The following is a 27179-nucleotide window of genomic DNA, read 5'->3' as shown; positions in this document are numbered from 1 at the left end:
GTCAGCTATTTGCCAACCGCCATCAGACGAGAAGAAGATTACAGGTTCCGCTTTTTGAGCAACCACCCATCATCGCGGCCCATCGACGTGTCTGCAGGCCGGTCCGCTCGTGAAATCTGGGAAAATGTGGCTTCCGGTTTGTGAGGACCCCGCCGCCATCATGCCTGCAACCAGGTCCGAGTCTGTGATGGCAGGGAGAGACAAAAGGGAGCGCCAGAGATGACAAGAGTGGGTTGTAAACAAACAAAGTCGTAAGAAGAGGCCACGGTAATGTTTCTCTCGAAAAGCGTGAAGAGTGCATTTGATTTCTTTTTGTTTGCCTTTGGCTAAATACAATGGCATTTGGATACGTTTAATAGGGGGGAATTCGGTTTTTCTAGCTGTACGTGAGGGAGCTGGGTTGTCAGAGGAATCACAAAACTCAGGTAAGTAAATCAGTTTACAGCTTTCTATCGCTCGCAGATTGCCTGGGAAAGAAAAGGGTCATATGCTGGACTAAAAACGAACCTATGTGGTGGACTAAATTTAAAATAGCTCGGTAAGCTAATTCGGAATTTGCGAATACACATGATGAATGTACAGTAACCTGTCCAATGACGTTGTGTTTGGGAAGCTGTTTTGTCGTGTTTGACCAATGATTGACCGAACGGTGGGCGGGACTACAGGTCAAACTACTTTGCTAGCTGCAACTTTCAACATAAACACAAGTGTAATAGATTTGTTTATGTAACGCCGCTGACGTAATTGACCGAGAGGCAAAGGACACGGGACAGCTTTCTGATATAAGCACATACTTGTAAGTTGAATACGGAATTATTCATACTCGTTCTTTCCCGGCTTTCTAGTCACTAACTGACTCATAGGGGAGGGCTAAGTGTGTTTTAGTGGTGTATTTAGACTTGCATGTAACAAATGTGTTTTACATGTACGAATACATACACAAGATAGTAAAAAGTAACTGACAAGTATATGTGAGCAGATTCATGTAAACACTCGGTAGAATGATTTGTCAAATCATCCAGTATATTCTCCTGTGTCACATGCTGGGGAGCAAAGTAGAGAAAAAGGCTGGAGAAAGTGATAGTGTTCTAGTAATGTGGAGCAGTTTAAATTCTGTTTGCTGTGCTGCTGTATAGATGGGTCAGATACTGTGGAGATTACCACCCAGACAACAGCAGCAACTTCAGGAAGAGATGGCTGACCGACTGGCTGAGGGAGGAGGAAGCCGAGAGCTGGGTAATCAATACTGCCTTATGATATTAGTGGCCGCTATTTCAAGTACCGCTAGTTGATCTTGATCTTAGTTGACTTTTCACTTTTTTATACTTTAGCCTTTAAATTATTGGCAGCAAAACAAAAGGAAACTAAAATTAGTTAACTTAAAGTGCACCTTTTGATAGGAATAAATAGTACATTAATATCATGTAATTTTGGCTGCTTAGAGTCATTGTCCAATTGAAAGACCCATTTGCGTCCAAGCTTCAACTTCCTAGCTGATGGCTTGAGATGCTGCTTCAATATTTCCACAAATGCTCTTTATGATGCCAAAAAGCCTCACATGATGCTGTCACCACCGTACTTCACAGTTGGGATGGTGTTCTCAGTTATGTTCTCATTTTCTTCTCCAAATGTTACTTTAGTCATGTTAGTTATGGCCAAATACGTTCACTTTCATCAGACCTTAGGAAATGTCTCCAAAAATCAGGGTCTTTGTCCTTGTTTGTGTTTGAAAACTGCAGCTTGTCTTTTTTGTTGCTTTTGGAGTAATGGCTTCTTCCTGGCTGAGTGGCCTTTTAGCCTGCATCAGTACGGAAGTTGTTTGACTGTGAATAATGACACACTGTTGTCAGCTTCAATCACCATCTTCACAAGGTTTTTAGCTTTGATTCTGGGGCTGATTTGCACCTTTTGGACCAAAAAAGAGGTCATTTGTGAAACAAAGAAGAAGAAGAAGAAACAATCTCCTTCCTGAGCATTATGAAGGCTGGATATTCCCATGTTGTTTATACTTGTAGAAAGTTGTTTGAACAGATGAATGTGGTACTTTTAAACATGTTGAAATTGCACCCAAGGATAAACCATACAATTCTCTTTCTGATACCTTGGCTGATTTCTTTTGATTTTTACATACTGTCAAACACGGAAGTCTCTAATTAACTCATATGTTGTCAGTAAACATAGTATTGTTTATGTATGTAAACTTCTGACTTAAAAAAAGTATCTTTCTGAAAAAAAATCTTTCTGAAATATTCTCTCATTTTGCAGCATTTAGCAAATAGAAATAATTTTCCTAATTCTAACTAATCTAAAACAGGAGAGGTTTACTGATTTAATTTCAGACAGCGAGAAAAAGGTGTGTCTTTTTACACAGTGTATGTAAACATCTGGTTTCAACTATATCATTATTAAGGCTGAGTTCTGATGCTTTGTACTTCACTGGCAAAAAAAGCTCAATTAATTACAGTCACGTTTTTTTTACGCTGGCACTTGGGGAGCTGCAGTTGAAACAAGTGTGTCAAACAGTGATTGTGTGAGACACACACTTTAAAACAGCCAAACAGTGATTCTGTGTTCTTCTTGTTCTGTGTTGCTGGGCCGTTCGGGTGTAACTTTAGATCATCCTTGTTGGGGCAGTGGTTCAGGGATGTTGGGTCTTCATCGGGGCGTGGTGGGTTACCTGTCATGGGTTCTTCACAGGCCATGATCCTATTAATGTTTGGTCCAGCCTTCGCTGGTGTGTGCTTCCTGTGTTTTAATTGTTGTTTAATTTTTTTTAATTGTTTATTGTTTTTGAAGGGGTTTGTAGTCTGTAAATCTAATGGCAAAAGTGCAAATCAACCAGTCAATAATACATTTTAATAATAAAAAAAATAAAATAACCAGATTTAAAATTATATTTTTTTCCTAGGAAGGGATGGAGATCCCCAGAGAAGAACTCCACACTATTGTTATGGCCCTGACATCTACCATTTGCTAAGAACACGAAGGGGAGGTACAGACAAACGGCTTTTGTGCATAGTTTGGAATTTTTGCAAATATACATCTTAATTTATATCGATATTTCCACACTGATATGATATAGTATTAAATATATTGTACATTGTAGGCTTTAGTATTTGTAGAATCTGAATTTGTCTATATTTATCTCCTTTTTTTCCCCACAATGACTGCAGGCAAAGAGCAGCATGGTTTTATAGATTTGGAGATGCTGCCACCTGAATTAGGAATTACCATATTGTCATACTTAAATGCTACTGATCTGTGCCTGGCTGGATGTGTGTGGCAGGACCTGGGGAATGACGAATATCTATGGCAGGGGTATGTTGTCCTACATCTCTATTGTTGATAAACACATTTTATAACTATTATAAATTTTCTTTAAGACTCGTATGCTTCAACAAATATTTTAATTGCAATGGATTTATGAGGTTAAAACTTAACACACATCTTTAAAAAAATTATATCAAACTAATTGTTGTACTATATTATTATGTTCATTGCACATGTTATTAAACACATTTGATCCATTGGGCTGTTATTGCTCACAACAATGTTAACTTTAGATATAAATATCAGTGTAGTGGTCTATATAATTTGGAAAATATAGACAATTTTTATCATTTTTTTCCAATTGCAAACTAACTATGTATCAAATACAGTGGCTTTAAAGGGTTGACATTTATTTTACAAATGTTTGACCCAGCGTTGTTGTCATTGTTTATTATCCTTTTTTGACATGTTGTTTACTATAAAGATATGTTTGGTTTGTTTTCTACTGTGTTTGTGTTGATTCACCAGGCTGTGTAAGTCCACATGGGGTCACTGCTCCATCTATAACAGAAGACTACCTGCTGGTTTCTCATATAGAAGACTATACCTGCAGCTAGATGAAGGCAGCTTGACATTCAATGCTAACCCACAGGAGGTAACCCAATCTAAGATCTGTAGTCATTAAGATGCTCATGATTTTAGAGACTGTATATTATAAGTGGATACATAGTATATTGGTTCAGAATTAATGAAAAAAAATACATTTTAATTTAAAATTATATAAGACATGTTAAAATCTGTCTGTATTTTTTATTTATATTGAATAGACTTTTAATGTGTGTGTGTGTGTGTGTGTGTGTGTGTGTGTGTGTGTGTGTGTGTGTGTGTGTGTGTGTGTGTGTGTGTGTGTGTGTGTGTGTGTGTGTGTGTGTAAAAGGGTTTTTTGTATTTCATGTCTAAAGGTATACTAGTAGATCATCCAACTGAGCTGGCTAAGTTCATTTTCTACACCAGAAGGCTCAACTGGAAGATGCTGAGAATTTACCTGGATGAGAGGTTAGCACCCAAAAATGTTCATTTTTTCATTGTTAGACTTTCATACTAATGCCTAATATTTTTCACCTGGACACTGTCTAAAACCATACCAGAGCCATTATTAGTTATAAGTTATATTGTTTATGTTTATTTACTGTGTCTTCTAAAAAATCGAAAGTATATTTATAAAGTATTAAAGTAGTAAAGTAAGTAATTTTTTGGACTTAGAATTCAATATGTCAAATTCTTGAGCAAGGGCATTACCTGTTTGCTTTTTTTTTACAGGCGGGATGTCCTGGATGAGTTAGTCACCCTCCATAATTTCAGTAACCAGTTCCTTCCCAATGCTCTGCGTGACTTTTTCAGACACATACACGCACCAGAGGAGAGAGGAGAGTATTTAGAAGCCCTCATCACTAAGTTCAGTCAAAGATTTTGTACCTGTAACCCAGGCCTTGTCAGAGAACTGGGACTCAGTCCAGGTTAGCTGTTGCAAATACATACATAAACACGCAAACACAGCACTTTTCACATTCTGTACTAGTTGTACAGAATGTGTATAATACATTTTTGTATTGTACAAAATGAAGATGAGGGGTTAAACTGGGATTTTTATTAAAAAATCCTATACATACATAGCTTTATGATTATTGTTGCTGATATTGTTGTGCTCATTTTCTTTTTTTAAAATTTTTAAATCAACATAGACAGTAAAGAGACACACCATTATTCTTTGTCTAAAATTTAAATGAAGTATATAGAGGAGAGTGGCATTTAAAGCATGTACAGTGTATGGTAAACACCTGTATTTGTATTGTTATTATGTGCATTTTGTGCATTATTATGTGCTGCTTGTCTGACAGGCATTTTTTTTATTTCATATATAGCCATAATAAGCTCCTACTCTGTGCTTGAGTTTTGTTGATCTTATATTAGTAATCTTGTGATTGGTTCATGAATTGCTTTATTAAAAAAAAAAACAACTACCAGTATTATCACACATTTGTCCTAGCCATCCATATTCAGCTTAAATGGCCCCAATTATTCCGATTCAGTTTTTAGACCTTCAGGTACATTTATGACTCTAATGTGTACACACACATTTAGTTTGAATTGCATTTCCTCCTTTTTTCACGTTTAGCAAATTAACCCAATTCTGTCTTAGAACAGTATGTTTAGACTCACACAGCTGCACCTCAAGTTCAGTCCAAACACTGCCCAAGACAAACCCGGCCCAAAACACTGTCACTTGCTGGTGTATGAAACGGGTGCGCACACCACCTCCTATAGTTTCCTGTTTGATGCTGGCCCACTATTAGCGGCAGTGGCACCAGTATGGCCAACTGCTAGCTTGCTTGTAGGGTGGCCCCTACAGCCTGGGTATTGTTACAGTAATGTACACTAAATTATAACCACAGACTAAATATATTTGTGGATTTGAGATATTTGAGTATGAGAACAATTCCAACATCAATGCTAACAGTCGTTTATGTTGTACAACAACAACTTTTCTAGTCTGATCCAGGTTCCATAAGCAAGGTAGCTGTGCCTTGTTAATTGTATTGCAGTCAGGTAGCTGTTCAGATCAAGTGGGTGCCAGTGGTGGGAATCCTGTTTTCAGCTGAGTTTGTCTTGAGCGGTGTTTGGAGTCTGAGGTGGGCTGTGTGACGACAGACCGGCCCTAGTCTACTGTATGTGGACAAGGTGAAGAATTTTTAATGACAGAACAAAGATCACAGATGAATTGATGGATGATTGTGTGAAAGGTTTTTGAGAATTGTGTTTGATCTATGTTTGCTATTGTCTCTACAGATGCTGTTTATGTGCTGTGCTACAGTCTCATCCTGCTGTCCATTGACCTGAGCAGCCCCCATGTCAAAAACAAAATGTCAAAGAGGGAGTTTATCAGGAACACTCGCCGAGCAGCTCATAATGTCTCGGATGACTTTGTTGGTCACCTCTATGACAACATTTATTTGATTGGTCATGTTGCTGCATAGCTTTATCCACTGCCGCCCATGAGGAGTAGTCATGCTGCACAGAAGGACAGTAACCTATGACTGGGTTACTACAAATATCTGAATGTATCATAGTGAAAACGTCATTTAACAACATTCATGTTGTTTAATAAAATCAACAAATTATTTGTACTATAAATATTAGTCAAACAGGCAAAATGCACTTTAGATTGTGTCACCAAATGTTAGCAATGTTATTAAATTTTAATCAAATAGAAGAACAACAGTCTGAAGTGTCTTTAAAAGAAACTTGCAGCAAAGAAGGATATGAAAGCATGAAGGACCCCATAATGTGCTGACTGATATTTATATGTCTTAGGGGAAGGCCTTGCCTTGGTCGTGAAAGGTGCTGAGACAGTCATCCTGATTTGTTTTTGGTTTTGGTCTACATTAGATTTTGTTCATAAACAAATCAAAATTTTACTCATTATTGCCATATACTGTTTTACACACTAATGCTAAAACAATGCTCACTAATAAAGAACCTGAACTAATTGGAGCTTATTAACAAATCATTGACAGTGATACAGTACTGTATATACTTCAGTGGTTAACATCAAAATTGTATTTATTATCCCAAAGGTTCTGTTCAGTGGGAACTGGACTTGCTTTTTTCTTTTTGAAGGCATGTCACCTTCTGTCTAAATGGCTTGTTCAGTTCTGCCTTACTGGCCGGGACCTTTCTATGCCCTATGGATTATTAGGTTGTTAGCATCCAATTTCCTTTTTGTTTTATTTCTTTTTATTTGATTTCTATCTGCTGTTTTAGCCCACATGGGTATAATTCAGATTCACCAAGCTGTAATTTTATTCCTTTTCAGGTTTCTGTGTGACAGGTTTTGTTTACAAATGTGTATCTGGCAAATGTCGATCTTCAAAAATATAATGTATTATGTGATACATTAAGTAGCTTTGTCTTTTGGGTGTCTTGGGAGAATATTTGATATTCTATAATGTTTTGTCAAACCCTAATCCAGTGATTATGAAATTATAATCTTTCTGGAAAATTTAACAAACCTTTTTCTTTAGTTTTTTTAAAAACATGCATTTTTGGTATTATTTCATCTAGATAAAAGAACATTAAAGCCAATCATTTGCTTTGGCTGTTAATACGATACAGACAGTCCTTAGCTAATTTCTCATGGGCAATTACCTAAAGTTCTATTATGCTTGTTCTATTCAACTACATTTTTTTTAAATCCAGGCAGATATTTTCTGTTATGTATAACCAATTCTTGGAGGACTGAGGTATGTTTGAGATTGTTGTCTTGTTGGAAAAACTAATGATGCCCATGCTTTAGCTTTACCTTGGGCTCGCTCTCTTAGGATGTTGGGATTCTTAAATCAACTCATCTTGCTTGGTTTCCATCGACATGCAAGCAAAATGACCTAGTGTGTTCCTCATTCTGTTCCTATTTATGGATATTTATCGATAATGTCCTATGATAATGTGGTTATGATTTAACCAGCCTACTTTGGGATTAATCAAACTCTTACTTTAATCATTTATAATAAATTAATAATAAATTATTAAAGTGTTTTGGGGAAATGAGAATAGAAATAGTGGAAATAGGGATTGTACATGTAATAGGTGGAGTGTGAACTGTCCATTCTTACATGAATCCGCTTGCCTCTTGCCTCCACTAACACACACTGATCATTCATGGTCTTTAGAAGAATGGTTCAAAACACTTGCAAAAGTTATTCGACCAACAAATGCAATAGGGTAGCATAATTTGTTCTAATAAGCAGTCACAAGTCGCAGCTCGCTCTCCACTCGGCCTTACAATTCTTTGAAGTGGCAAGAGTGATGCCTTGCATACAGCAGTAAAACCACGTGTTTGTAATGTAAACTCAACGCAGACTGTGGACTGTAGCTGTTATAGTGGTGGATGCAGTAGTCTATTCCTATTCCAGCCTGTTCCAGCTGTCCTTAGGGCAGAAGTGGGGTACAGGTTGCCCGCCTATCAACAACCTCTCTCACACCTACTCGGATCAATTTGCCCTCATGTCTTTGGACTGGGTGAGAGAACCGCAGTACCAGAGAGAACATGTGGAGGCAGGGAGAACATGGAAACTGCAAACTCCATCTGGACATCCCAGGAATCAGGTCCAGGTCTTTCTTGCTGTGCAGGGACTACACCATTGTGCTACTCTTCAGTTTATTTGTATTGTGCCAGTACATAAAGTAAAAATACAACTATGTATATTTAGAATCATACTATTCATTACAGTAAAGAACACTTTACAGGACTAGGAGTTTGCTGTGGTGTCAGAAAATAAAGCTATAAAGCTTTAAGATATGATATACACATAGAAAATCAAACAAGTGTCACCTGAGGAGGCAAGAGTGGACCACAATCTGCTGCAACTAATTGGGCTGAGTGGATAGAGTAGAGAAAAAAGACAACAATAATAAAATGGGCAGTAATTAAAACTGTTTTTTTTGGGCCGGAAACAGACACAGTTTGTCCATGATGAGAGAAAAGAGAATAGTTGGGAAAATAAGTGTATCTGGGAGGAGATAGGCGATTAACATAATTAATTGTGTTTTAGCGTGAACGTTATTTAAATCTTTATTATGGTTCTTCGTACTGTTTCAGCATCTAGTCCAGCATACTTTTGAAATATGAAGCTTTTGACAGCTCATTTTCCCCTTAGGAATGCATAAGGGTTCGATGGGTCCGTGCCACATGTGGCCCATCTGGACCAAATCACATTTCAGGGCCAAAGATGGCACTGGGCCACACAGACCTAATCACATTCGGGCACATGTAGCAAGAACAAATCTGGGCCACTGTAAACCACTGTGTTTTTAAAAGAGAGCTACCAACCAAACGTTTGTCATATGTTTGCATAATGGCAATAAAGAATTTTTATGTCTATTTGTTTTAGACGCTTTCACGCAGCTGGTAAACTTGTTGATTTCTCTTTCTCCTGATGACTGTCCTCTACTCATCTCTTGTCTGACTTTTTGCAATACTTATATACAACACAGCTGCTGGCAAAGCCTCAAGCAGAAATGCTTTGATTCATTAGTTCCGAAGAAACATAAGGACATGATCACTGATAGATCACAATTTTCTTTCCGGCTCCGTGTGTCTGTCTACTGGTAGATTTACTGCTGCCAGTGCTCTCTAGAACGCTGCTGCTTTATAGAAGCAGGAAATTGAATGAGGTGAGCACTGAGCATTATGTGAAAGGAAAAAAAAAACACTTTTATGAGCAAAAAGGCTGAGACAGAAACACGGAGACAGCAGCATTATTCTTTATATTTGTTATTTATTTTAAAAATGCTCTAGAAATGCTAGCAAGCTCTAGGAATTTATTAGAAATTCCAAAAAAAGACAAAAAATTAATGACTGATGATCTGAAGAATGTACATATACTGCAGAAGGGCTGAAGTAGTCGTACATTTTAAAGTAATCACATACATGTAGATGCCACAAGGTGTCTTGCTGTACATTTCCAAATCCCTCTTTCAGCTTTTCTTTTTGTGTCAGTTAAAAAAACAGAAGTCATCAAACTAGACCTCTTTCTTCCAGTGCTCATTGGTCTAGTTTTTATACTCACATAGCCCCATATGCAATAAACTGCAGTGTACTGTATGTTCTGACACCTTTCTATCAAACCCATCTTATTTCGACCAGGTTTCTAGGTTTCTATGCATGTTTGGTGTTAGTGGAAATGCTTCACAAATATTACAATAATAAAAAATAAAAAATCTGCCCCACATTCCACATCAAGTAATATTCACGGCTCCCAATTCTGACCACCCGTGATGTTCACGCAGTACGGCTGCACATTCCACATGAGTGTTAGCTGATCACCACCTACCGTTCATTAAGGTGTAGCACATACTGTGTCAGCAACAATTACGAGGAAACGTGGCAGAAATAGCAGCAAAACACGGTAGAGCTTTTTAGGCGCTAAAAGCAAAAACATTCCCTGCAGAAAATACATTGTGTATTTATTCCACAACGAAGTGAAACCTGTGATAGTTCGGTTCAAACATTGTCACTAACCAGTGAAGATGTCGAAACAGACAGAATTTAAAATTGTTATAATTTTCCATCACTAATATTTATGACTGATATTATGATTGAATGAATCTACAGTTTTCAGTTTGTAATATTAGTTTTACATGGTTAACATGGTTAACACCTATAAGAAAAATCTAAATAACAGTCAATATATTATTAATACTATAGGCTACTGTTTTTCTATTTGATGAAGCATCACAAAACAACCAATACTTACCCAATTTTCTCTGAAGTAAAAAAAAAGACGACTTGCAATTAATTTTATAATAATCTTTCTTCAACTTATTAAAATATTATTATTTATTTATTTTTTATCTTTTCATAGAAAATTTATTAAAAAAGAAATTTAGAAACAATATGACAATTACACACCTTAATTGAGTTAAAATTAGGAGGCCAAAACTTTATCCATTAAGGGCTTCTCTTGTGGAATCGTTGTTCAGATTTAGAGAGAGACACTGCTTTTAATATACGCTTACACAGTCCCTTTTTATGACTCTTGTGACCTGCTCAGGTGACTCTGAACCACTTCATTTATAGATTGGACTGCTGGAGACCTCCCGTATCCACTTACATGCCACCATTTCGACGTTACATTTTCCTTCTGTCATAATTGCTCTTCTTTCTCTATGTATCGCTCTCATTCTGAAAACCTCCACTGAGTCTCAGCCATATGTTTCTGGTGTAGTTCAGCTGCCTGTCCTCCCAGTGCAGTGTTTTATCTGTTCTCCGGGGTTGCAGATAACTTGCTTTGTAATTTTGTGTTAAAGTTGAAAAGTAGTCTCTTAACCAACAACTCAGCATTTCTATTAGTACAATTATGTCCAGTAAAATCCCAATGGTAACCTTTGTTATTTGGTGGCGCTATTGCACCGAATATTTATATTAACCCAACATTTGCTGGTTTATTTCATACTAAATGGATTGTCTGCACCTTTACTCATTGCCTAATAACAATAGCTTGTAATTGGTAGTAGTGGGGATATCCCATATACTTATCTCTCACTTTGTAGGGATTTCCACTGTAGTTTCCATTATGCTTGGAAACCTGTACACATTCCTCCTATAGTCCTTCTGCGGGTGCTTTCTCTTTTGCATTGTGTGGTTGTATTAGAAATAATGATTGTCTGTGTGTGCCTGCACATTCTGGTGTATGCAAGGGATATCCTATTGGCCTTGGGATAAATCATTGTGTGACAGACTGACAGAAAACAGACTGCGGCATAGAGCTTCCTCTCAACTAATGAATTCCTGATCACATTTGCAACGAAATGCACCACACACACACACACACACACACACACACACACACACACACACACACACACACACACACACACACACACACACACACACAGGCCTGAAGCTCCTACTCAAAAAAAACACATGTTTCTAATTACAAACAAGAAAAATGTATTGTACATTTACAAAAGGAATTATATATTTAATTTTTAAATAATGTTACAAATCTACATAGTTTTAAGTGAAAGCATAATGTCTGTCTGGCCGACCAGCCCTCCATTCATTGACCCATCCATCTATAGCAGACTGTCAGACTAGTTCAGACTGAGGCACCCAATGATGTCCAGGACCACATGGATTTTCTATATATTGTTGTTGAGAAGGCGTTCCACTGGTCCAGATAAATCTTGCATAGCCTGGAAACAAAGTTTGATAATAATGAAACACCACTTCAGGCGAGTTTAGTAGAATTAAAATAAGAAGTATTACAATAATATAGTATATAGTATAGAAGTATAGTGTTTTTAACAGCTGCAGAGTTCTTGGTAAGACTTCTGTCAACATACTGCTTTTCCCTTAAAAAGTTAACATATATAATTATTATATATCAGTATTTAACATGTACGCTTTTTGTTTTAAGGCTGGTTTTGTTTCTGTGACTCACCTTGGCCACGCCTACTTGGATTTGCTGGACCCGCCCCCCCCATACACCCATTTCTTTATGAACCTACACCTGGACTCTGTTCTCACTGTAGTTTTGGTTTCCTGCTTTTAGTATTGGTTTTGTGTGCATCATTGTTTATTTATTTTATTACTTACCTTGTTAGACTTGACCACTTAGACCACTTTGACCCTGGAGCTTCTAATTATTAATGAGTCACCCTGGCTTTCCAGATTATGGTTCAAAGGGAAAGAGGGGGACTCAGAAAGGCAAACAGTTCAGCTTCTGTGAATGCTAAGCTAGGCAACTTATAAAACAATATGAGTGGTGCAAAATTTAAAGTAGAGGCTTAGGTAAGTTTGTGTGTGTGTTTGTCTGTGCATGTTTACTTATACTATATGTATAATAACATCAAACGTCTCACTTACATGTACAAATATAAACAGCAGACCAAAATACACACATAGTGAGGAGATACTAGGAGCACAGGTTAATTAAAGTACAATTAAATGGTGATCTAATTCAGTTAACCTTGTTTCTTGGGCCAGATGTGCAGGGCTAGAGGCAGAGGCAATGAGGGCACTGCAAACACACTCACAAATGAAGGCTTCTAGTACATGTTAATTGAATTAACAATGGTCCAGGACCTAGTCTGGATATCATCACTGAGGCATCTGGTCAAAAGAGCGCCACTCTTACGTATACTGTGCATTGTTTTTAGTCAGGGCTTCACTAAAGCGCATGCTCAGTAATAGTAAAAAAAGTAGCATCTGTTATTTAAGCAGTATGTTATATTTTATTATGTCTTTGTGTAAATGCTAAATGGTTGGCACCAATGTAGTAGTTGGTACCAAAGTATAACAGTCGGGCAATAATCAAATAAGTTTTGAAATACTGAAGTTCAAATATTTAACAAATATATTACTTTCCTGACAAAAGGATGAGATGACGTTACTTCAGTTATAATACATAATAGACTGGCCTTACTTTGAATGCAGGTATGACTGAGTCATAAAGTGGATATTTCCTAAACCCGCGAGCTGTGTGGGACTCAATTACAGTAAGTAACAGTATCTTTAATTAATTATTTAATTCAGGTTTATTAATTAATTCATTTGTTCAATATAGCTCAAATTATTTATGGAGGAAAATATCTGGAAAAAACGGGTACACGTGAGGAAGGCACAAAGTATGCAAAACAGCATACATACTGTTGAGGTAAGGTGTTGGAAAGCTAAATACAAATAGAAACTAGCAATAGAGAGTGAGTAAAATGAAACACAAAGCAACTAATGTGCTGGGAATGAGGAAGACTGATACAAACAAACTGGCGCACACACACACGTGAGCATAATCAGTTAAACCCACTGTAGTTGCCTTTGAGATTTATTCTGTGTTGCTTGTTTTGTGTGTAACACTTTTCCTTGTTTACTTTGGACCAGAGTCAGTTGCATAAAAGCAGATTAAATAATCAGATAGCAGAAATAGTTACTATGGGAATTTATTCTCTGAATATAATCTGGTTCAGGGCAAGAAAATATTCATATTCTGTTTTATTTTCTGTAAATATGTTATCTCATTTTAATCATTTTGCACTGAGCTGATTTACTGTACATTTATTTATGTTTGTGTTTATGTGTCATTCTTATTGATTTGTTAATTACAAATATCACAATTATTAGGATTCTTTTTTTACTTTTTTGTGCCATTTTCGCCCATATGAGGCTCCATGCACTCTAGTATCTGCAGCCTACTGTAACGGATCAGTCACTAGTTTCTCTTGTAAGTGGTTTTTTAATGGTTGACCCGTAGACGAGGAGAACACAGGCAGGTCTGCACCTGACTAGAACCAATGGAGTCCAATTCTAGCAATTCTACAGTAGAAATGAACACATACAGTATTACCTTTAACTGCAGTGTGCTTGTGGCACGGAGATGTTGCTTTTCTGTTGCTGGTGTAGCGTGCACTGGGCCCATAAAAACCTGTATGCAAGTCTTATTTGTACCACCAGGTGTCGCAAGGTTGCTTCTACAGCTCCAGATCACTGCGGCCGACAGAGGTCCCCTGGGGTTCGTCCAGATAATCCCACTGCTCCTCCATGCACGTCTATCTTAGATTCTCCTACAGTTCCTCTAAAAACTAACTAACTAACTAACTAACTAACTAACTAACTAACTAACTAACTAACTAACTAACTAACTAACTAACTAACTAACTAACTAACAAGGTTCAAAGACTCACTAGAGCTGCTCACAAATGTACAAAAGGGGACTAGCTGAGCGTATAATGTCGGCAGGTTGGCTTCCAGTTGTGTTGTTTTATTTTGACGGTGTGTTCCCGGTTTTGGTTCGTCTAAATGCTGTTCTATACTTAGCTAATTGTTTTCATCTGTGTTTTCCTTTTCCATGTCTGTATTTAAGTCCTTGGTTTTTCCCAATCCCTTGTTGGATGGTCTCCTCGTCTCGTGCGCCTCACTGTACTGTATGTGTCTTGTTTCCCAGCACAGTCTAGCTGCTGACTTCATGTCGTTACGATCTCTACTATGTGGCGTCTCTTATCATGTTTTTTTTGGAAAGGATTACCTTGCCTTGTTTTCCTGGAGAAACTGGACGCTATGGACACGAGGGACTCTCTGCCTGCTTCATATGGGACTTAGAAGCTCTGGGCTTTATCAAACATCTCTGATCACATTGCTTCGTCATCAAGTTTTCTTTCCTGAGGATTATGTGAGACTGTTTATGCACAACTCTGGTTCTGGATTACTAGTGTTACACTGTGTCTTTTCATATGCATGCTTAGTTTAACTTTTTACTAGTTGGCCACCATATTTGTAATATTTCCACCCTCCGATGTACACAAGGTTTTTATGTTGGAAAGTGCTTTTCATTCATGTGTTGCCATTCTCTTGTCTCATTCTTATCCCTGACAAAAGCTCTCATGACCTGGCTCAGGAAATCTACTGTGTAATCTAAATCTACAGTAAATCTATTGTTGTTAAGTTAGCATACAGGGTAAATTAACCCATAACAAAACGTAGGAAACCACAAAATGGGATCAAAAGCTGCATTGGAGTTTGCTTTATGTGAACATGCCTCAGTCTTCTGTTTGTTAAAGACTAAATGATACTGTAGCACTAGACCTACAAGAAAAGAAACCTGCAAATACTGTTGCCAATGCACCAGATCTGATAATGGCGCTGAACATACTAAGAAATATTTGAATCGCTGTTTAGTAAAGGTGATTCAAAATAAAACAATTAAGAGAAGCTGGAGAACTTTATTCATTTTAATTTAGTTTTCAGTATGTCTGGCTTTGCCAACAGACCTACAAGTACTTCTCCACTGGCTTCAAAACAATACCAGAATTTTCCTCACTGGACAAAAGCTATTTTTCTGCTTGGAGCACAAGTTCAAATCATGGTTACACAGCAGTTACATCAACATATAGACAAACACGCAACTACTCATAGGCTTTCATTCATATATGAACTTTGATTGTTAGTTTAAAATAATAATAGTTTTAAACAGACATACAGTAAACAGATCTGCTTCCAGTTTGTGACAATTGTCACAATAATTATTATTTAATCTAGTCAGCTTTTTAATTTTTTTTAAAACTTATTTCCTGTTTTTTTCTTCAGTAATTACCTTAACCACCTAAATTGCTCAGAAATTGCTATTTTGTTTTGAGTTTAAAATATTATCCTATCTGGAGAATCCATAAGAAGAATGACAATCCCTTTGTAAACAAAGACAAGGCAACTCCTCAGTCATAACTTTCTAAAAAATCTAAAAAGGCACTTCACACATTGGGCAATAAAAAATATTAAACATAAACATAACCAGACCTGCTTTAGACAGCTGGACTGTAATACTGTAATGGTCTGGGGTATTTAGATAACAAAAAGAAGAATTGTGACATACAGACTCAGAATCAGGCCTTTAGCTGTTCTGCAGCAAGATGCAAATGGTGGCATCTGTCAAGGATTGAAACTATGAACAATTCACAACAACAATGGGCTGAATTGTTTAATTCAGACATTGTTTTCATTGATGTCAAGGTAAATGTTTAAAAGTTAAATAAATATAGTGTATGGCCTATGATTGAAAACTAAATATGGGCAGGTTAGAATCTAAGGGTGACAGCCAGTTGTAATATTTACATGTTAACAATACAGCTTTATAAGGAGGACCGCTGCAAGTGTGTTTACATATGGGCTTTAAGCCACACGCACACGCACACCTACTTTCATTGTCATAATGCAGTCCCCTAGCCCCCTCACCTTAACCTCGACCATCATGACTAAATGCACAAATCTAACCCTCATTCTAATCCTAATCTAATCCTCACTTTCCAAAAATGTCCTCCTCCTTTTGGTTCTCACTAACAAGTGCAAGAACACACACACACACACACACACACACACACACACACACACACACACACACACACACACTGGTAGCTAAGTGTTTAAGTGTGTTTCTGTCTCAGTGCCAGTTTCCTTCCATTAGTGAAACAAGGCAGCTGGCAGCATCTCGAACCTGTAGCATAGTAAAAACTATGTGGTTCTTTCTCAACATGCAACATCCAAAAATAATTACAACTGTATGAATGTCATGCAAAAACCTCTATATATTGTAGTAATGACGGCCTTTTCTAAAATCCATCCATTCATATACCTAAACATAAAACACTTTATAGAGCAGGCCAGTTAGGATCCAGATGCTGCAAAATAACCTTAAGACAGGAAGTTTTTTTACAGCATTTTTTTTAAACAAATGCATATATCATGTTAATCAGAATTTTCAATTTTCTTTCTTCAGTTTAGAAAATCCTGTGTTCTATAAGGAATTTTGTTGTGCTGTGTGTGTGTGTGTGTGTGTGTGTGTGTGTGTGTGTGTGTGTGTGGCGGGTTGGGGGGTAGGTGTGTGCATGCTCGTGTGTACATGGATAAGAAACGCTATCTTAACTGTTTCCACAAAGAGGTCACTGAAACACAAGCACGTAATATTTGTGTGTGTTAGCGTGTAGTGGAATATGTGAGCCCATAGACTGACCCACAGTCTGGTTCCCATGATGTTGGTAGCGATGGGGCAGCGCCGCAGATATGAACAGGCGTGTATGTGTGTTTATGTGACAGTGAGAGGTGCCAATGTTATCAGCGCTGCAGTAGAAAGGTTGTGTTACACTAACAGGAATGTGTCTCATCGGTCATGACACAGTCCAGCTGTCTCTCTTTCCCTCTCTCTGTCGTTCTCTCCCTCTGTTATTCACTGCCACTCATAAAAATAAAAAAAGAACACATAAACAGGAAATTAAGCGATTGGGAAATAAAAAAATGACTTAAATTTTTCATAGCTCTTCATATTTATATTCTTGGTGAGTGCATGTGTTCTGAATACTATATATTATACTATATATTATTCTGGTGTTTGTCACTACGGAAAGTGAACAGCAGCCAAATCAATCTTGGTTGTCAAGGTAATTTTTCTTTCTGCTAATGAGGTTAACCCATCAGTAGTTGCAGTAATTAGCAGGTAAATGCTGCCATCAAACCAGATAAATATAAACACATACGTTTCTTTGAAAACTGAACCCATTCAGACTTGAGGGAAACATGCAAACACCACAAAGAACAGCACTAGGTGACCCCTAGGAATCGAACCCCAAGGGTTGTTGCACATAAGTAAACTTAAGATATGAAGGAGGAGTGAAACATCCAGGCTTGGATTGCCAAGCCAGCAGGAAAAAGGCTGAGTTCACGGTTTTGTTTACAATAAAAATGTACATATACAAATATGATAATTTGATCAACATACTGTACATCAAGTCATCGTCTTATTAATGTCTTTATTAGAGAACAAACATGTCTGGCCAACAATTGCAATAATGCATTTCAGCAAAACACAATAATATCAGCAGCAATTAATGACAAGTCACTAAATACTGACCCTGGATGTTTTCCTGCTTTGGACCAGGTTAGGTTCAGAGAGTAAATCTACATAGTAACTTAATTTGTCCTAATTGAGACTCAAGACTGAGCTGAACTGATCCTGCCATGATCGGGCCACCAACAGTAGACTGCAGGTCCAAGTCAGACAGTACCTGTAGCAATACAAAGACTTATACAAATATTAGCTCTTGCTGCTCTTGCAGCGTGTTTACTTTTATCTGTTGAATTTTATGAAATGTATTGAAATGTGTACTATTTTTAAATCGACCTTATCTCTGGGTGTTTCAAGACTATACTTTACTAAGCATCTGCATGTGTGTCAAACTGGGTTGAGGTGGTGGTTGGGGCATGCTTACCTGTTTTAAGGCCATGAGGATGATGGCATCCATCAAACCAAACACAGGAAACTGATTTGGTTTAACAGCCTAATCACTGGCACCAGATGTGGCACCAATGGAGCATGTCTGCGTGTCTGAGTCTGTGTGGAACCTCCAGTTATCAGATAAAGAGAACGGAAATACTAGTCTTTGTCTTTTATAAATTCTGTCTACATATTATTGCTAATCCTTTGTTTATTATATCCCATAATATAATAAAGGGCCACTTCATTTATCCCATAAAAGTGATCAGTTTCATCTACATATAGATGCAGTTTGAGTGAAAAATCAATACCTTAAAATACCTTTTGTCTTTATGCTCACTTACTAAAGCTGTTACAGCCATAAGCAATCTTAAGATTGCAATGGAAGTAAATGTAGAGTTTTAAATGAATAAAATAATAAAATAAATAATTTCAAATAATACCTTAAAAAAAGTATGGAATAAATAAAATAATTTTTAGACATTAATAGTCTGTTTTCACAACAGATGGGAACTAGTAATGTGCTGTGCATTATCTGGTAAAGGGAAAAGTAAGCAGACTTGTTTAGACTACAGAGATAGAGAGAAACCAGTGTGTCTGCGTATGTGTGTGTGTTTGTTTCGTGGATGTTTGATAATTTGCCGTGGCTCCAGTCTGACACCTCTAAATGGTTGTCATCAGAAACCACATGTTGCACACACACACACACACACACACACACACACACACACACACACACGCACGCACACACACACACACACACACACACACACACACACACACACACACACACACACACACACACACACACACACACCATCATAGCAGTATTTACCTTTAATAGGCCTCTCAGCAATAATCTGTCTACAACTAAATCACTTAAATTTAAAAGTCACAGATACCAAACAGGCAGGAATCACTTCTGTCTGAATCATTTTGTCTTCAATGCAAGAAGCAAAAATAGCAGAACAATAGATTTTTATAAATATATTATATTTAATTAGCAGAGTATACCTGCATAATTTTTATTAATTCATTTTTCTTATTAACCAGTTCAGTATCTGTTTTTAATATAAATATCAATCGGTTGCTATAGTTTTTGCTTGAAAGAAAATGAATGCAAAATATCCTTCTGTAAAACAACTTCTACATTGTTCTGTGTCCTTCGGGGCTTTTTTTACCTAAACAGTTGGTGTAATATGTCAATCAGAGCTAATGCAATTAATAAAAACAGAAGGTTTAAAACCAGTACAAACAGCTCACAAATGTGCTTATTCGTCAGCTATGGTTAAGTCTCTGTAATTTCACCCTTGTAAAATGAAGCTGACTACAATAAACGTCACCTTTAGATTCTGTTATGTTTTTACTCATTCTGTGGCAGATGTCACATATTAAACCTTATAAAAAACTAATAATGGTAAAGATATTTCTGTAATGTACTAGGATTATGGGTTTTTACACATGTATAGTATGTATGTGTGTATGTGTGTGTGTGTTTGGGGGGTCAAAGAGGCCATTTGGGTGTCTTTGACCCTGACTTGTGTCTAGGTCAGAATATGTAAACTCTCCTTCTCACACACACACACACACACACACACACACACACACACACACACACACACACACACACACACACACACACACACACACACACACACACACACACACACACACACACACACACACTTCCTTAATGGTTGTGTCATGTGGTTTTGTTCTGGGTTGTGTCTGTGGTATAAATAGATTTACCTTTGCCCCAGGACTTTAAATCAACTATCCACAATGCACACATGCACTTCAATCCAGAATGATCAACATGTATATGCTAAGTGTTTATAGCACAGTGTATTTATAGGTGGCCAAACAAGTTCAAAAATCAGAAATTGCTATCATGGTGTGCATTTCTAAAGAAAATATCAAAGGATTATGTATTCTAGTATTCTTGGACTTTGTGGCATGACTAGCAACACAAGTCACGGTACAGATAAATTACCTGATGGAGCCCTTTAATACAAAGGTAAGGGTTAGGCAATAGTTAGGTAATAAACACACTTACATTGTGATAGGGCTACAGCAAATTCACACACAGTAAACAATACTTCCCCAGGTTGAATATCAGTGCACTAAAAAGAATTTCTGAATGGAGATTGTCAAGCAGAACCTTTAACTATCATGTTACTCTTGACAGGGCAGCAAGAAGTAGAGCAGTTGCTCAGCAATTATAGGATCAGTGGTTTGATTCCTGGCTTTTCCATTCATGTTCCAAAGTGTTCTTAGGGTAAGACACTGAAGCAAGTTTGTAAATGAGAGTCAAATGTGCGTTGACTACCAATGAGGTACAAAGGCAACATACAAGTCATTCTCCTTATTTTTAACACTGCTGTAGGTTTCAAACCTTCCTTTTGATAAAGCCCATCATTAGAAATGGCTTGGTTTCCACAGGTGTGCATCCCTATCTCTGTCGTCCTCTTCCTGTCTACAGGTACAACACTCTCTTGTTACCTGTTGTTCTTTTTTTCCTCTCTTCTCCGTCTCCTCACTCCAACCGGTCGAGGCAGATAACCACTCGTCCCTGAGCCTGCGTGAAGGTGTCTGCAGTCTACGGATGCTGCAACCAACCCGCCTGTTCTGGGCTCATCTTAGTTGAAGACTATGTCTACCATCAGTGTTGTCTCACAGCAAGATGGACCTGAGGGCTATTGCACCAAACCAAGACAGGAGATCAAGCCAGGATTTTACAGATATCCTGGTTGAACCTATCCTTGACTTGGTTGCCTAAATGCAGGATCAGTTCTGCTCAATCTAGTTACTATGGAGATTTAACCTGCTTTATACCTCACCTCATTTATTCTGTCCGTGCTGGTTCATCTGTTCTTCATGCTGTGTGTTCTTGGACCCATACTCCATCTACATCTTCTTATTATAATCATGCAAAGATTTGTGTTTTTGTTTTTTGTCCATAAAGATTTTTGATCAATTATTTCACGGTATAATGATAAATTTAGTCAGTCCTTTCACCGAAGATGGCGACGCAGCAGCCTGAGCTACTGGAGAGCTCTCCACTGGTATTTTGTTATGACGCTGCTATTATGTATCATTTTGCACAGCCATTATATAAAAGTTCTTCCCCAGTGATCTCCATTTGCAGAAAGTTGTCATCTCTGTTTTCCTGTCTATACTCTCACTTTGGGTTGCTTGCCTCCAGTGTGCAGTTTCGGGCCCATTCTTCCTGCGTTCTGCTGCTGCTTGTTGCCCTTTTGTCTCCTCTCTTCTCTCTTCTCTATCCTTTCAGTTCAACCAGAGAAGACAAATGGCCACTCACATTGTGACTGGTTCTACCGGATCTTTCTTCCTTTAAAAGGAGGGTTTTCTGCCTATTGTTGCCATAAAAAAATATTAAAATGTAAACGGTTTTGGCTTGCTCAGCAAGACTGAATAGTCTCACCTTCTTTTGGTCTGTGTTTTTCTTTTTTTTGGTGGCAATACTCCAGGTCTCATCACATCACCAGTCTGCTGCATTGGGAGATGATGACTAACACATGTACTGTAAAAGGAGGAACATCTAACACAAACTTCTCAAACACAAACATCTCTCCTCACAGAATGAGAGCAGATTTCACCCCATTGTCTTTACAGCAGACACTGTCGGCCAGCTGTGATCACATCAGGCCTGAACAGGTCTTCTTAGTAACAGGTACTGTAGGAGTCAATAGTATCAGAACAAGGTGTAGGAAGTAGCTTAGACGGTGTGTGTTTTAAGCTGTAATAATTATTACTGTAATTCCCACTGGCTGTGTATAGCTAAGGATTGCTGTGGTATCAAATGCTGGTACAGTAATTTCTTGTTCACGCTGAATGACACATGCACCTAATAATAATAATACTTCACTGATCCCACATTGGAGTAATCATTCTCCCCCTTGGGGAGCAGTGGGCAGCTATAGTGCAGCACCCAGGGAAGTGTTTTACTCAAGGGCACAGTTGGTGAGCTGGTGGGCTTTGAACCTAGGACCTTCCACTCCCCAAGTCAACCTTCTACCAACTGACCCTCCCAGGCAGCTGTAAACCTGACCCTGACTGCATGATTCCATGCAGTGCTTTGATTGGCGAACATGTCATCGTAGTCCATTTGTGTTATGGAAGTCTTGTTTTTTATTATCTTGGTCTTTATTCTTTATTTTTTTTTTTTACTTAGTCTGAACATTATATGCGAGACCATGTCTTAATTCTTAAGACAACTAAATTTTGTTACTGGTCCTTTGAAATATTTTTATTAAAATGTTACATATTATAAACAATTGTCATTGATAATATTGAACTAATAACTTTATAATCTCTAATAACTTTTTTTTCATCATGATTGGTGTCTCCTATTGGGTGGTGTAATACCCCTTATTATAATTTCTGCTCACTATGTTTCCTACACTGCAGCACATATACCATTTATACATAATGATTTGTGTTGGGTTCGTGTCTATCCAGTGTTCCATTGGACACACTGCTCTCCATGCTCGTCCTCACAGGTCACAAATTTCCATTTTGGAAATGTATCTGGAATTTACTTAATCCTTTTAGCTCTCTGTGGTTTCTAGTACAAAAAAAAATATGGACTAGCTCTACTTATATTTTATTAAAATTAACAACTCTTAACTGGGTATTTGGCTTCACTATTTACGTACACTTGTCATAACATTATTGAGTGAATTTAACTCAGTATGATTTATGAGGGACCATAAGTAAGACAGAGCTTTTACCAGCCAGTCTGAAGCTGTTAAACATTTTTACAACAACAACTTCATTTCATGCCATTTTATTATATTGTTTTTATAATGGTTATGTCTTAATGTATTTGCTGGGATTAAGGGGGACATTAGGCTCAACAGAACTTTAACCGTTGCTGTTAAAAGTTGCTAGAAGTCACCAAATGATGCCATTGCATACTATTTTTTAAGGCAATTTTTTATTTTTCATTTGAAACTTTCTCGTGCCTACACTAGGGGTAACTTGGGGTTCAGTGTCTTGCCCACAGACACTTTGGCACATGACCCGGGGGAGCCAGGAAGCAAACCACTGATCTGATGATTAGTGGGCGACTGCTCTACCTTTATGCCCCAGGCATAAATCACAACGATGAGACACTGCTGGGATGTTCATTTTCTCCAGTCTATTTCATGTTACACTCCGGCCGCATGTTGTTATTCAGTTAAACAGTTTTTTTCTAGTGAAACCGTCTATTTAAGTCCTGGCAGACTTCATAAAAGGAACAGGATGTTATGCAAATTCTTATTTCAAGGATTTGTTCTGCAACAAAAGCACTGCAATTTGTTACAGATGCGCTGTTATTTCTTCTGGATGTGTAAGTTTGTGGAGCCACGTAGTAACTTTAGCAACCAACCAACAGTCATTTAAATATTTTTGTTTCCTAAAATTACATGTAGAAAGATAGAAGAAGTTTTTTAGGAGGTAATTGATCTGAGCTTGGGTAACCTACAGTATAACACTAATAATAGGGGCTGCTGTGTATGGTTTCAGTGTAATTCATTACTTGGGAAAGCATCATCAAGTGTTCTATTCTATTAAGCATAATAACATGAATCATCTTGTCTTAGGTAAAATGTAAAACTAAGCTGACCTAGAAGCCAGTGCCCTGTATACTTGCAGAAATTATTATTAGAAGTAGTTTATATACTTAGAATGCTTACGTTGTTGTGGTGATTCTTCACTTGATATTTAGGTACTGAATTGAAAACCTAAATAATTCATGTGTTTTTTTTAAGTTGCATTTGTGCTGGGAGAGAATAGACTAGATGTGTCTCATGAGAATGTAGGACAGGTGTGTTTCAGTGTCACTTTTCTTTCTAAATGTAAGCTAATGTCTCTACAGTACATTGGGTGACATGACTAGCCATAATGCAGCGTTGTAATCCTCCCACTTTAAAGCAGAAAACTAGGAAATGTTGCATGTGCACACACACAGAGTTCCACTGCAATTGATGAGTTGTGTGGCAGATATATGGGTTGGAATGTGGCCATAAAAAGTTTGAAATTACCCTGGGCTTAGGAGGGGATGGGGGGCAGAAATTAGGAACATAGAGTGCATGAGGTGAACAGAAACAGCTGAAGATAGGGTGTTCAAGAGCTGAAAGGGTGGCCTATAAAAGGCCTCACAACTTTTACCTAAAAGATCCACATATGTATTTGCAGTATGAATTGGCAGTGACCCTTAGGGCGCCGCAAGTAAACAGCAGTTTTCTTTGGTCACTTGTCTAGTTTGTGTTGTTGCGTATTTCAAAAGAAGAGCACTAAAATCAGACCTTACCACCATTTAGAAAGTGGCTGAACAATGAAACAGGTGGAGAAGTTCCACTTGTGGCCAGTTTTGTTCTGATGATTTTAAAAAGTCCAGTGAACAGAACCTCAAGGATAATTGTTTAGCAAAGAGTAAATTAATCATAGCTGAAATATATTTATACTGATCAAAGGCTGGCAGGTATAGCTATTTTGAGAAAAAAAAACATATTTAGAACAAGACCTGGAAATCGATTATCTGATGGCAGACAAAACGTTGTCTAGAACGAACCAAGCTGGTCCTCACCTGTGGTTTAAAATGTTTCCTGTATGCTGTAAAGCTTCGCAAGGCCTCCACCCTGCGTATGCCTGCTTTGCTTGTCTGCTAGGGTGATTATCCAGACAGGACATAAAAGCTGGGTGGCCTTCTATTGGCCTGGTGTCTCCTCCATTCAACATCAAGGAACCTGGTCACCTGATCCTCATAAAAACAAGTTTATTAGGTACTCTGAAGATAACTAGAGTGTGTGTGTGTGTGTGTGTGTGTGTGTGTGTGTGTGTGTGTGTGTGTGTGTGTGTGTGTGTGTGTGTGTGTGTGTGTGTGTGAAAACGTATAACCATGTTTATTAATACATTATTGTTGGTCATCTTCCTTCTGTAGAATACAATTTTAGGAAAACAGGCAAGGCATAAATTGCTGGCAAGTGTAAGAAAGCCTTTAATAGTCCCACAATGGGGAGATTTTCATAGCAAGTAGTAGTATTTGTCCCCCATTATCTTCTCTGCTCACATTGTCACAGTCTTTACAGGTTGAGTTATAACCTCTTTGACAGAAGTTAACCTGGAGAAATAATGATGTACTCTTAAATCTCAGCCTTTGTAAGTAGAAAGAATTTTCTTCCGCTTATCAAAATGTTGGAACTAAAATCTTCTGCCAGATCAAAGCCTCTTTACAAGATGAATTGCGTTTGCCCACATGTCCCCTCCCAACTCCTCACTCTTAAACATTTATTGGACAGTACAAGGCATTTCCGCTGGACCCTTGTGTCCTTTCACACGTTGTCACTGTCAAACCTGATTATGCTTCCATTCATATAAAACTGTTCCCCAGTGTCATCTGGACCCAGTTTATTTATTTATTCTGCAGTTCACGTCCTCTGTTTGCCAGCTAGTGAGTACAGGACTTCATGTCTACTACATCTGGTGGTTACAGTGGTGGCTGCCTTGACCGCAAGCTCTGAAATAGAGGACACCTAAACATCTGTGCTAATCTGAACAAACCTCATGTTTTTACTACTGATGATCTTCCGACTGCTGAAGGGTGGACTTCATCACTTTATAGCACAAAAGCATTGCTTTGCTTAATACTGGCACTGACGTTACCACACATCTTAACCGTTTTCTGCATTACCAGCATTCCCTTTATTGTGATGAGTCAGACAACAGCTTTGAGTTGGCCCACATCAGGCTTGTAGATGGGTAACGTAGGCCTTATTGCTGCTGGCACCTGTGCATGTTTTAGTTTGCAGACTTATGAATACTCATTTTCACTTAATTGGATCACTTCTTTTGATGACATTGTTTAGACACAATATACTATTCAATCATATGTCATGATAAACAGTAGCACTTGTGTCTAGCTTATGGTTAGTGATGGTTTGTTGTGAATCTACAAGGAATTTGTGATGGTATATATGTTGAGTAACTCCATTTTCTGTTGATTTATTCAAACATTTGGAAACAACTCAAGTTATTCTCAGTGCTCAAATTTAACTTTTAGCACAGCCCTAATATTGTCAAAGAGAAATTAACTGTATCCTATTATTTTATAACACATAATCTATATCGTGCATATGTACTGTAAATTGCAAAGGTTGCCAGTAAAGGCACGACAGCTCCTTTTTTTCTGTGTTGCCTTTTTTACCCCCCACTGTGTATTTTTATGGGGTGACAGAATGTGGACTTACTGGGATCTTTATGATGGTTTGGGTGAGGACTTTGTGACTGTGTCAGGGGGCTAAAACCATGGTGAGCACCTTAAATTAAAAGTCTGCCCAAAGAATTGAACCTGGAACCAGAGAGTGGGCACACAAAACAACAGACCTTTTATTAATTAAATCTTAATACATGCTTCTTTATACTTTATATGTGATGCAGTAATGTTACATGAGAAGCTCCACACACCAAAGCATAACTTAAAACTCCTCCAAACAAAAGAAACATGAACGTTAAGCTGAGGAGGATAAAAAGGACTGCAAAACTCAAAATGGCATCGTGGGGACAAACATTTTAGCCATGTGTTTTAGA

The 27179-nt window shown here is 37.8% G+C and overlaps 1 protein-coding gene across 3 annotated transcripts; it reads left to right on the top strand.

The window, feature by feature from the left end:
• The first annotated feature begins 130 nt into the window (after nucleotides 1-130).
• On the top strand, nucleotides 131-9227 carry fbxo8 (F-box protein 8). 3 transcript variants are annotated; one of them, XM_029147214.3, is made up of 9 exons: nucleotides 131-267; nucleotides 381-425; nucleotides 1137-1236; nucleotides 2909-2992; nucleotides 3174-3318; nucleotides 3799-3925; nucleotides 4208-4326; nucleotides 4591-4787; nucleotides 6118-9227. In XM_029147214.3, exons 3-9 carry the CDS (start codon nucleotides 1137-1139, stop codon nucleotides 6303-6305), a joined length of 960 nt encoding a protein of 319 aa, XP_029003047.1. In that variant the 5' UTR covers nucleotides 131-267; nucleotides 381-425; the 3' UTR covers nucleotides 6306-9227. The 3 variants fall into 3 exon arrangements, with proteins under 3 accessions (XP_029003047.1, XP_029003039.1, XP_029003056.1); XM_029147206.3 differs by having other exon boundaries at nucleotides 137-267; nucleotides 360-425; XM_029147223.3 differs by lacking the exons at nucleotides 131-267; nucleotides 381-425 and adding an exon at nucleotides 653-796.
• The last annotated feature ends 17952 nt before the right edge of the window (nucleotides 9228-27179 follow it).

This window comes from Betta splendens, chromosome 1, assembly GCF_900634795.4.
Source record: "Betta splendens chromosome 1, fBetSpl5.4, whole genome shotgun sequence".
NCBI lineage: Eukaryota > Metazoa > Chordata > Actinopteri > Anabantiformes > Osphronemidae > Betta > Betta splendens.
This window is presented reverse-complemented; position numbering and strand designations above follow the sequence as displayed.

Coding starts and splice junctions, on each gene's coding strand:
- fbxo8 (XM_029147214.3), top strand. CDS start 1,137: ATGGGTCAGATACTGTGGAGATTACCACCCAGACAACAGCAGCAACTT. Junction 4,327..4,590: donor AGAATTTACCTGGATGAGAG/GTTAGCACCCAA, acceptor TTTTTTTTACAG/GCGGGATGTCCTGGATGAGT. Junction 4,788..6,117: donor AGAACTGGGACTCAGTCCAG/GTTAGCTGTTGC, acceptor TTGTCTCTACAG/ATGCTGTTTATGTGCTGTGC.